Source organism: Bos mutus, chromosome 6 (assembly GCF_027580195.1).
Source record: "Bos mutus isolate GX-2022 chromosome 6, NWIPB_WYAK_1.1, whole genome shotgun sequence".
In the NCBI taxonomy this organism is placed as follows: Eukaryota; Metazoa; Chordata; class Mammalia; order Artiodactyla; family Bovidae; genus Bos; species Bos mutus.
In genome coordinates, this window is record NC_091622.1 from 15803214 (window position 1) to 15815602 (window position 12389).

General features: G+C 43.8%; 1 protein-coding gene across 1 annotated transcript in view; it reads right to left on the reverse strand.

The window, feature by feature from the left end:
* The window catches only part of MCUB (mitochondrial calcium uniporter dominant negative subunit beta), a 95347-nt gene extending 89831 nt beyond the window's left edge, over positions 1-5516 (reverse strand). Inside the window, exon 1 of the mRNA XM_070372021.1 lies at positions 5200-5516. Within this exon, the coding sequence (XP_070228122.1) occupies positions 5200-5295 (96 nt within the window). The 5' untranslated portion in view covers positions 5296-5516. The remainder of the gene's footprint in view (positions 1-5199) is intronic.
* Between the last annotated feature and the right edge of the window lie 6873 nt (positions 5517-12389).

Sequence of the window (12389 nt, forward strand, 5' to 3'; positions counted from 1 at the left end):
CAAAAAAGAGAACCATGGCATCAAAAGTAGATCCTTAAGGCAACTCAATACAATACAATCAATATGTGTGGTGCACTTTCTATGGGTGAAGCACCAAGGAGACTGCACAGCAGACTGATCTGCCATGCTTCTGTCATCAACGGTGCTGTGCTCAGTCGCTCAGTCGGGTCTGACTCTTGGCAACCCTTTGGACTGTAGCCCACCAGGCTTCTCAGTCCATGAGATTTTCCAGGCAAGAATACTGAGTGGATTGCCATTTTCTCCCCCAGGGGAATCTTCCCATCCTAGGGATCAAACCTGTGGGGTCAAATCCAGGGACTGTCTACGTCTCCTGCAATGCAGGTGGATTCTTCACCCACTGAGCCATCAGCGAAGCCTTTGAACATATTTGTTTAAAACACCAAACAGCTGATTTTTAAAATTTAATAAAGCCTTCTTTATGTACCACTTTTCCCCATTAAAAGTTAATTATAGAAAAATGGGTTAAGATATGAATGGAAGGAAAAATGAAGGCAGAGATGATGAAACCTCTCTGAGTATAGTAAATGAGTATGGTAAATACATAAAAGGCAGGCACGTCATAAGATCTTTAACATCTGTTAGAAGGTGGATTGGAGAAGGCAATGGCACCCCACTCCAGTACTCTTGCTTGGAAAATCCCATGGACGGAGGAGCCTGGTAGGCTGCAGTCCATGGGGTCGATAAGAGTCGGACACAACTGAGTGACTTCACTTTCACTTTTCACTGTCATGCGTTGGAGAAGGAAATGGCAACCCACTCCAGTGTTCTTGCCTGGAGAATCCCAGGGACGGGGGAGCCTGGTGGGCTGCAATCTATGGGGTTGCACAGAGTCGGATACGACTGAAGCGACTTAGCAACAGCAGCCGCAGAAGGTGGATTGAAAATCTGACTCAAGGCTTTCTGGCAGCCAGAGCATAGCGTGAACACCCCTGGCTATATACTTCACTGAGTGCATAATAAACCCCAAATCAGCTCAGGGGAAACCCAATTCTAAGACTAAGGCTAGACAGTAGGATCTTCCCTAGGTCCTTGGAAAAGGCGCCTCTTAACTGACCACCACATTTTACAGTGCTGTTTCTTAAAAGGTATGCCAGTGAAGAAAGTTGAGTAAAATATTTGGGTGGTGGATCCCACACCATGCAGTCTAAGCACGTAGTTCAGAAAAAACAGCTGGCATTTGTTTTAAAAACCAGGAAAATTAATACCGTGGTAAGTTAAATGGGATCAAAAATCAAATACTTCTCGAATACAGCACAGATAATGCTATTTTATTATTAATATCTATTGGTTTATAGCCTGTAGGTTAGGCCAAGATGTCTATTATATAATGGGCTTACGGTTCTAAAGCTAGATTCTCTTGAAAAACAACATTTCACAGATGAAATCACTAGCAATGACAGAATTAAGTATTAGAACACGACAAATCATAATTCCTAATACTACTATGCCATGCTCACTCCGTGTCAAATAAATTCCAGTTTCTTTTTAAAGGGGAAAACAGTTATTAAAATCATTAGTTAAAACTGCCACTTTACTGACTGCCTAAGATCATAAAAGAGGATTTGCAACCACTAAGACATTCTGACACTGACAATATTTTACTCAACAGTGTATTTACAACCCGCGGTAAAAATAATAAAATGGCAATTTGAGAGATGAAAAAGGCTTTTGAGACCACTTAGACAAATCTTGTTTTGAAAAGGGAGTGAAACAGGCTCATGTAGGCTGAATGACTTGGCTAAGGTCAGGAGCTAAGTGGCGGCAGGGCCGGGTTGACCGTCAAATGCTCCAACTGCTTAACACCAACGAAATTAGCTGCTCATTTTTATTCTATGAAGTAAACACATTTCGTTGACACAGCTACTGATCAACCAATATTTAGCCTCTGGTTTTCTACTGCAGTTTCATAAGGACCGCATTCAACAAATATTGAATATTTATCTGTCAAGCTACAAAATGATTTTTCAACTTAGAACTTGCTGTAAAACAGAATCCTGTTACCTTGCAATAAACAGTAAAATTAAAAAAATAATAAAACCCAGCACTAATACCTAAGCGTGGGGAAAATAGCAATGTTTAACATTTAATAGGCAAATTGGTCTAGAATTACTTTGAGACCAAAGCATCCATGTCTTTTCCACAGTGTAAGTACAGTCACCAGGAGACAGCTCTGAAATCAGGATTATACACTATAACTTGCCAATTACAAACACGTGACAGAGAATCAGAGGAAAGTATCAAAAGAATGACACGTTTATTAAAGATGAAAACAACTTCTAAATTGACATTTGCTGGTGGCATTAAAGGCTTCCCTGGTGCCTCAGATGGTAAAGAATCTGCCTGTAATACTGCAGACCAGGGTTTGATCCCTGGATCGGGAAGATTCCCTGGAGAAGGGAATGGCTATCCACTCCAGTATTCTTGCCTTGAGAATTCCATGGACAGAGGAGCCTAGTGGGCTACAATCCATGGGGTCTACAAAGAGTTGGACACAACTGAGTTGAAACATGTTTATGCTTTGTTTCTAGGGGTGGGGGGGGGGAAGCATAGGCAATACTTAACTCCTCTGCAAAGTACACTTGATTTTTAAAATTTTAAACGTAGCTTATGTAGAGACCCACATACAGTGCTGGTGGCTTGAAATCACATCAGGGAATCTCTTCAGCTAAGTAACAGAAGACCCAAATTAAGGAAGGCACAATAAGGCAGGCACTTTCTGTTTAGTGATTAATTCATTAGGCAGCATGATCACTCGAAGCTGTGTCCTCGAAGAAAACAGAAAGGCCAGCAGGAGCCGTGGGCTGCCCCGACAACCACTCGGCCAGCGCAGGAGACAAGCAGAGATGTGGGACACCCTCCCATTCCCCCCAACCCCCGGAACATGACTGTGGATGCTAGGCCATGCCCAGCCAAAGGCAACACGGCATGCTCTGGCTCTCTTATGCCTCAGACTAAATGTGTCCTTTAAAAAGCAATTCAGCTATACTAAACATACTCATGTTGACAAACTTTCTTTCTACCCCCCAAATACTTGCAATTACTCACCTACCATGTGAAACATATAAACTATTTTTCTAGTCACCAAATGCTCCTGTAAGGCACATTCATACTTTCAGAAAAGGCCAAATATAATTGGGAATGCTTACTTGAGATACTATTAATGACAAGTCCTTGCAAGCTAGGATTTTATGAGCTGTCAGGTCACATACATCACTTTTTTTTTTTCCTGCTGCTTTCAGAGGCTCTAGGGATCTGAATGTTTACAACAAGATATAAAGAGAAATAATGCTTGTCTTTAGTCACAGGACTTTTCATATCAAATGGGGCAATCACAAATCAGTGAGATCTTAGAATGAAATATGTCCTTCACAATCAGTTAATTTGATTTACAGAAAATGGTTTAGTAGCCCTAACTAAAACTCCAGGAAGCCAAGATATTTCTGTCAGTTTCTTCAAGGTAACATTTCGAAGAGCATATAAAGAAGTACACCCAAAACTTCTCTTTATTCTTTGGGGGTCTTCAATTAGACAAGTAAAACGATGGAAGCATTTCCATTTCTAAAGTTCAGCAAATTGACTTAACAGCACAGTGAAGACTTAAAAATCTGCAAATTAGAAACAAACATAAGGCTTCTTCAGATGATTACACAGAGGCAAAGTGCTAACCAGAGTTCTCCTATAATTAAGCCAAGTAAGCCCCACGGTATCATTTTCGACCTCTTTAAAAGAACACCCAATTCCTGCTGGGGAATGCAATGGCACTCCTTGGATAGCATCAGGTGGGAAACATGGAGAAAAACGCTTAGAGTTGACAATCTGAGAGACAGCAGCCAGTCTGAGGACCCATAAACATTCTACTCAAAATGTTAAATGGATTTAACAGAAAACTGACTCAGTTATTTAAATTTAAATGGTATATAATGAAGGGGGGGCGGTCCTTGTACTGGGTTGCTTTACTATTTGGTATATTTTTGACTGTAAAGTACAACATTTATACTAAGACACAAATTTCACAAAATGAAAAAAAGCCTCTCTCCAATCAAGACTACCATTTCACATCTTAAGAAGTTTGCCCCTTTCCTAGTTATAAGGAACAAAATGTCCTTCCTCATTCTCTTTCAAACTTTCAGGGAAGGCATTTAAAAATGCATTTAAAGATTTTTTTTTTTCATCATTCTAAGCCCTGAGAGACTTGGAGAGGAAAAGAAAAAAGAAAAAAATGAACAGGAAGTGAAAGTGACAAGAAAATGGTTACGGCATCACTTTTCGCTTTTCTTTTACAGTGCACAACCGAAGGGAAAAAACACATCTTTTTCTCGTTAACAATCTGAAACTGATTTATGAGGTGGGGAGGCGCTGTTAGGATCTCAAACTCAAACCACGCGCTCCCCAACCGCACACACCTGGAAGGCTCGATTTAAAAAGTCTGTCTTTCCTCATGAGGCTCGGAGTTAGGGCACCTGAGCTCCTATCCGCTCCGCCGCAATCCCAGTTACTACCAGCACTGTCTCCCCGTCTTCCTTGCCTCTTTTAGGGCACATCCATTCGCCCCTCCTCCTCCAAGCGACGGTTCCACACAGACCATATACAACCGTGTCAGGCCAACTGTTACTCACCAGCACACACTCATGATTCACCCGTCTCTCGAGTCTCGGAACAAAACGCGAGTCTTTCTTTCCTCTTCGAAAGGGAGGTGCTGCTGGTTTTCAGGATGGACATTTCGCTTTCCTACCACAGTGCTCACTCGGGGCAGTACTCCAGCTCGCCCTACCGTTTCCTTAGCTCCCTTCGGCACCGATGATCCAGCCGACAGCAGAACGGCTCTGAAAACTTATTCCAGACAGCAGTCTAGACGCGGACAAACTGCCTCCCGGGGTATCTGTGCTGCCCCCCACCCCCGGGCCGCAGCCTCACGGTCCCTGCATCCCAACTTAACCGAGGTGATGCGCCGGCGCACGTCCCCGCCGCCCTGGGCTCCCGGGGGTGACTCCGGTTGTGGACACCCGGCCCGCGTCCGCAGCCCGGGCGACCACTTGCCGGGGGGTCCTCCCGCGCGCGGAGCCGGGTGGAGGGGCCAGCAAAACGCAGGGAATGTCCCTCCGCCGGGCTTTCGCGCCCGCCGAACTTGCCCCACGCAAAGTTTTTCGGTCGCCTGCCTCGCCCCGGGCTTGGGCTTACCTGGGGCATCGGCGGCCGCGGGTGCGCACGGCCTTGGGTTCCGGGGGTCGGCAGCAGCCGCGCGCGCCAGGGCCAGGGGCCCCTCCGAAGCATCATCCCGCCGGGCGCAGCACTCCCGCTCCAGTCAACGGGCCATCGTCGGCGCCGTGCCGCTGGGAGCCGACGTTATCCGTCGGCGCAGCCTCGCCAGGCCCCCGCCTCCTGGCGCCGCGCAGCGCGGGGAGGGCTGACCGGAGGGTGTGTCCGTCTCCCCTCGCCTCGTCTTCGCGCGCACCCCGGCGCGAGGCTGTTTTCTCTCCTCCGACCAAAATTTGAAAAGCTGGTGAGGGAGGGGTGGAAATGAAGCGCGAGGGAGCCGCCCTCCGCATCTCGGGTTTCGAGGGGGAGCGCGGATGCTGGGCCGGCCTCCTTGCCGCGTAAGCCCTTTCTGGAATGAAGGCGGCCGGCCCCCTTGCACCTTGCGGGCTGATTTCAAAACTCGCGAGTAAATCTGGGTCCTCGGTGCCCTAGGGGCCGTCTGCTCCATTCCAGCCCGCGAGGCGGGGTGAGCGGAGAAGAGCCACGGCCATCTGGGGAGAGGCGGGGGCTCTGTGGAAGTTTCCCTCGTGGACTGAGCAGAGAGGAGGAAGACAAGCAGGGCCACCGAGGCGCCACCTCTCAGTTGGCTTAAGGCGTTGGGCTGCGGTCGTCCCAGGCCCCAGAGGTTTGCGGTTCACTAAAATGGTGACCCACCCAGAGCTCTTTGGGACAGTCTTTCCTACAGCCCAAGTGGCTTCTTCTTTGAAGCACGGGTTTAACTGAAGGAGGTGAAAGTTCTTAGTCTTCCCTGTGATTGGGAGATCTCATGTTTGCCTTGGAGACATTTTGTTTGTAAAAACAAACACAAACCATCTAAAAGGAGCCTAGTCCAACTTTCAAAACACAGGATGCCCAGTTAAATATGATTCTCCGATACACAACATAATTTTTTTTAGTATAGTGAAATTCGCTCAGTGGTGTCCGACTCTTTGCGACCCTATGGACTATACACTCCATGCAGTTCTCTAGGCCAGTTTACTGGAGTGGGTAGCCTTTTCCTTCTCTAGGGGCTTTTCCCAAACCAGGGATCGAACCCAGGTTTACTGCATTGCAGGCGGATTCTTTACCAGCTGAACCACAGAGAAGCCCAAGAATACTGGAGTGGGTAGTCTATCCCTTCTCCAGTGGATCTTCCCCACCCAGGAATCAAATCCAGGTTTCGTGCATTGTAGGCGGATTCTTTACCAATCGAGCTATGAGGAAGCCCTTTTTTAGTATAAACATGGCCCAAGTATTGCATGGGTCACACATTCTTTTTTCCTAGAATATTTGGGACGTACTTATACTAAATTATTTATTACTTTTCTGTAATTCAGATTTAACTGGGCATGCCCCATTTTTATGTGCTAAATCTGCAAGAGGCTTGAATAATGAATTAGTTGGCAAACAATCCAACAAGTGGCAAATCTCACCTGATGACTATCTCCTTTCTTTACTGAAAAAAAAGGTAAGTTTCTATGATAGCAAAAACTGTCATCAGTCAAGGCTTATTCATATGTGTTAATGAGCATCTGCATTTCAAAATACCATTGCTCTTCACTGAGAGTGACACATTAAACAATAAGTCCGCATGGGAAGTAATTTACTTTACCTGAGTCCTAGAAGGAAATTTGCTAGTATTTGCTAGTACTCCCAATGAGAGATTTAGCTTGTCTACTGTGAATAATGTTGCAATAAATGAGCAAGTGCAGATATGTTTTTGAGATACTTATTTCATTTCTTTTGGATATTTATCTAGTAATGGGATTGCTGGATCTGTGGTAATTCTATTTTAATTTTTTGAGGAAACTCATACTGATTTCCATAATGGCTGTACCGATTTACATTCCCACCAGCAGTGTACAAGGGTTCCCTTTTCTCCAGTAGCCTAGATATGGAAACAATTCAACAGGTCCAAGGGATGACCAAAGAAAATTATATATAGATGACATACATATATTCATAATGGGATATAAGTCACCTATAAAATAGAAGGAAATTCTGCCATATGGACAATATAGATAAACGGAGAGAACATTATGCTAAATGAAATGTCAGAGAAAGACAAATACTATATGATCTCACTAATATATGGAACCTAAAAAAGTTAAATCCACAGAACCAGAGTAGAACAGTAGTTTCCAGAGACTGGGAGATGGGGAAAGTGGGGAGATGTTGGTCAAAACTTACTTTCAGTTATAATATGAATAAGTTCTGATGATCTAATGTACAGTGCGGTGACTATAGTTAGTAGTACTTGAAATTTTGCTAAGAGTAGCTCTTAACTCGGAGAAGGCAATGGCGCCCCACTCCAGTACTCTTGCCTGGAAAATCCCATGGATGGAGGAACCTGGTAGGCTGCAGTCCATGGGGTCTCAAAGAGTCAGACACGACTGAGCGACTTCACTTTCACTTTTCACTTTCATGCATTGGAGAAGGAACTGGCAACCCACTCCAGTGTTCTTGCCTGGAGAATTCCAGGGACGGGGGAGTCTGGTGAGCTGCCATCTATGCGGTCGCACAGAGTCGGACACGACTGAAGTGACTTAGCAGTTCTTAACTGGACTTCCTTGCTTGCTGTTGCTGTGTCTCTTCAGTCGTGTCTGACTCTTAGCGACCCCATGGACTGCAGCCTACCAAGCTCTTGCGTCCATGGGATTTTCCAGGCAAGAGTACTGGAGTGAGTTGCCATTGCCTTCTCCCTAACTGGACTAACCACACCAAAAAAAAAACAACTTTATGAGGTGATGAATGTGTTAATCAATTTGATTGTGGTTATTATTCACAATGTATACAGATATCAAACCATCACTTTGTTCAAGTTAATATATACACTTTTTATTTGTCAGTTAATTATACCTCAGTAGAGCTGGGGATGGGGAGAAAAAAAGAATTTTATTTGGAGGGAAATGGAGAAGAGGAGAAAATGTTCATTTTGAGCACAGACTGTGCTGCTATATCACTGTAATACTCTTTTTTCTACAGGTTTTTTGGGGCTACATTCCCTTCAGTTGCCTTTTTATGGGACAACAATTTTGTAATATTTTCTCTGGAGAAAATAGAAAAGATAATCGTCTTCTCTCTAGCACATTAATTTGTTTTTACATATCATTAATAGTTTAGAAAAGTCTTTAAGCATTACAATTCACTATTGGTAATGTCATGAAAGTTCTTATGATTGTTTTTTAATTTGGAAAAGTTTCTATCCAGTGTTTTTCATACCTGAGCTATTAACAGTTGGAAGCATAGTTCGCAGACTAGCTTCTGAGTCCACTGTTTCCAAAGCATCATTTCTTTTTTACTAGCCACACACACTGGTCACGTGGCACTGCAGGGAACGTTCATAATTCAGTGCACTCTCTGGTCCTGCACTTCTGTCACAACAGTAGGGGACAGTATTCTTGGAAGTCATGCCTACAAGGGCATGGCTCATGATATTTAATAATATTTGGAAATGATGGTGAGCCACATACAACTATCCCACTAAACCCAAACTAAATGTATTTTCAACTCAGTTTTTGTTGGATTTTGAAAATGGCCATGGCCACTCAGCCACCTGGCACAAGGGAACATACGACAGAAGGGTGATTGGATAGGAAAGTGACAGTGGTCTTTTTCCAGTTAAAATATTTTACAAATATTAAGAAACACATCACCAAGTGAATGCATCACTAGGGCTTGCCCCCCACAGGGGACTTGGGAAGGGTTTATGCAAGTGAAGACCCCTGAAGTTTAAGCTAAATCAAGTTTGCTGACACCTAAGTCCTCAAAAGGGATCCCCTGGTGGCTCAGTGGCAAAGAAATCTGCCTGCAATGCAGGAGACACAAGAGACCCAAGAGATGTGGGTTCAGTCCCTGGGTTGAGAAGATCCCCTGGAGAAGGCAATGGCTACCCACTCCAGTATTCTTGCCTGGAGAATTCCATGGATAGAGGAGCTTGGCGGGCTACAGTCCATGGTCTTGCAAAGAGTTAGACATGACTGACTGACTGACTTTTAAGTCCTCAAAACATGTTATTACTCCAAATCATTCCATAGCACTTAGCGCCTGCATAGTTTATAGAACTTGTCACACTATTTAGTTACACTCATAGTTAACTATGAGTTAACTCTCCAGCTAGATTAGAAATGCAGGGGGCAGGTGCTGCAGAGAAGGCGATGGCACCCCACTCCAGTACTCTTGCCTGGAAAGTCCCATGGATGGAGGAGCCTGGTGGGCTGCAGTCCATGGGGTCACGAAGAGTCGGACACGACTGAGCGACTTCCCTTTCACTTTTCACTTTCATGCATTGGAGAAGGAAATGGCAACCCACTCCAGTGTTCTTGCCTGGAGAATCCCAGGGATGGGGGAGCCTGGTGGGCTGCCGTCTATGGGGTCGCACAGAGTCGGACACGACTGAAGCGACTTAGCAGCAGCAGCAGCAGCAGGGCAGGTGCTGCGTCAGAGTGCCTAGCACAAGACTTGCTTTAAATTAGACACTCAATCAGTGAGGAACAGATGAAACTGCTAAAGGGCAGGAAGATAAATTGCAAGAACTTAAGACAGATGCCACGGAGGAAAGGTTTGGGTGCTATGGATAACAATATTCAGAGAAGGAAGTGCCCTGCAAGTGCTGGAGGGTGAGGACCAGAGACCTCAGAACTAACGAAGGGTAAGACAGGTACAGGAAGGACCTTTAAAGCCACAAGGTGATTCTATTTATATAAGATGTCCAGAAGGGGAAAATTCATGGAGATGCAAAGTAGATTAGTAGTTGCCTGGAGCTGAAGGTAGAATTGGGAGTGAGGCAAATAAATGAGCATGAGGAATATTTTGGGGGTGCTGGAAATGACCTAAGTTGGATTGTGGTTATTGTTGTTTAAGTCTTTAAATATTTGCTAATAATCATCTGTACACTTTTGAGTGAAATTTATGATATATAAATGATAGCAATACAGGTTTTTTTTTTTTTTTTCTGAAAAGGGAAAACTAAGATTCAAGTGCGAAGAGGTTGTAATGTGTCAGTAGTGTTAATGAACTAGCTGTGAGTAATCGTTCAGTCTCACCCAGATTCCCGCACATGGTGGGGAAGTGTGTTGTGCACATGAGCCATTGTGTGGACAGGGCAGCCCTGGAGCCTGTCTATCTGCAGCGTCCAGAGCTCTCTCACTTTGCCGGCTCCCCAAGTTACTAGTTACTGTGTGGCCAGTAAAAAGAAGCAACATGCGACATGAATGCCCAGACACCGGCCTGTGGAATATTCTTCAAATATTACAGCTCACATATGAAAAACACTTCAAGAATTGACATGACATTATCAGTGCTGAGTTATAAAGTTCAGACACTTTTCTAAACTAAAATGATGAGAAAACAACATGCTAGAGAAGATGATCTTTTCTATTCTCTCTATAGAAAACATTATAAAATTGCTGCCCTAGGAAAAGGCAATTATAGGAAACATAACCAAAAAACTGTCATGGGAAAAAAGGGTGTTACAGTAATGTGAGCGGCAACTAATTTTTAAAAAATTATTGTGGCGGGGGTTGTGCTTTTAAAAAGTTTGTTATTTATCTTATACACTCTTAAGTATTCATTACACTTAAGCATTCATACACTCTTAAGTATTCATTACCATGCCAACTTTGCATTGCTAATTTTTTAGTATTTTTCTTAAAAGAAGTTCTCCCAAATTATATAACCTCAGGCTCCACAAAACTTGGATCTGCCTCTGTGGGTCAGGCATAAGCATTTTGTGTTATCTTGTTTAGTCATTATAAAAGCCTTATGGGATACCTGTTATTAGATCCCTATTACAGGCGAAGAAAGTAGCTAATAGGTTAAGTAACTTATTTAAAGTCATACAGTCAGAATTCAGGCTTCCCTTGTGGCTCAGCTGGTAAAGAATCCGCCTACAGTGCAGGAGACCTGGTTTCGATCTCTGGTTTGGGAAGATCCCCTCGAGAATGGCTTGGCAACCCACTCCAGTATTCTTGCCTGGAGAATCCCCATGGACAGAGAAGCCTGGCAGGCTACAGTCCATACGGTCACAAAGGGTTGGACACAACTGAGTGACTAAGCACACACAGAGTCAGAATTCAAGCCTAGAACCATGTAGCTATGACACCATGTTTTCCACTCCAAGACCCCAAGATAACCTTGACCTTACATTGCCTGTCTCTTCTGACATCACTTAACCACTGACCTTCTCATAGATATAGCTGGGGTCAGCGTGTGAGGTGAATCAGCTGCAGAGTCAAATCCTTTCTTTCTTTAACATTTGATACTCTGTTCATGGATTTTTTCCATTAATTGTGATTTAAAAAATATTACATTAAAATGTTATCTCAATGGCTGAATTTTGTGATGTATTTGGTGCCCTGGACATGTCCTACTTTTAGCCTGGTATGACACGCTGAATGAAGATGTGAACATCCACTTCATGCTTTAACTTCTAATGAAGGCAGGACCCAAATTTCACCCACTGACTTTCATACCATCTGTCTTTGCAGTTTATTCACTTACGTCCTCAAACTACTGTTTGAGAACTCAGTTCTTCACAGATAAGTTGACCAATAATAATATTGGATTATCTATTGATGGGACCGCTTGCCAGCCACTGGCAAAGGAGTTAGCTTCGGTCAAGGTGGAAGGAAAGTTAATTTCCACAGAAAGTTTTGTATTTATGTCACCTGGTCTTGTAAAATCCTCTGAACGGAGCAGCTTCACCACATCCTCTGCAGATGCTCACAGCACTGGCTTGCAGAGCAGACTGGCAGATCCCTGAGACTAGGTCCCCTCAAGTACGTCATTTGGAGGCCTCCACACTGATGGAATTCTAGTAGTGACCTGAGAATACTCCTCTTCCCTATTCTGCCTCCAGGCCCAAGGCTTTGGCTTTCAACAATTAAGAGTCACAAAGGACTTTGTGCCCAATAAGAATACATATTATTTTCAAGCTCATATGGAAGAGTCACAATGTAATGACCATAATTGAGGCCTCAGAGTAAATCTCAAAAAAAACTTTTTTTAACTTGCAAACATATAAGCTCTGTTTATGAAATTAGAAATTAACAAAAAGAGAAAGCATCATTACCACTGTAATTTGAATAACAAACTTATAAATATTCATAGATTAAGTGGAAAATAAGTAGAAG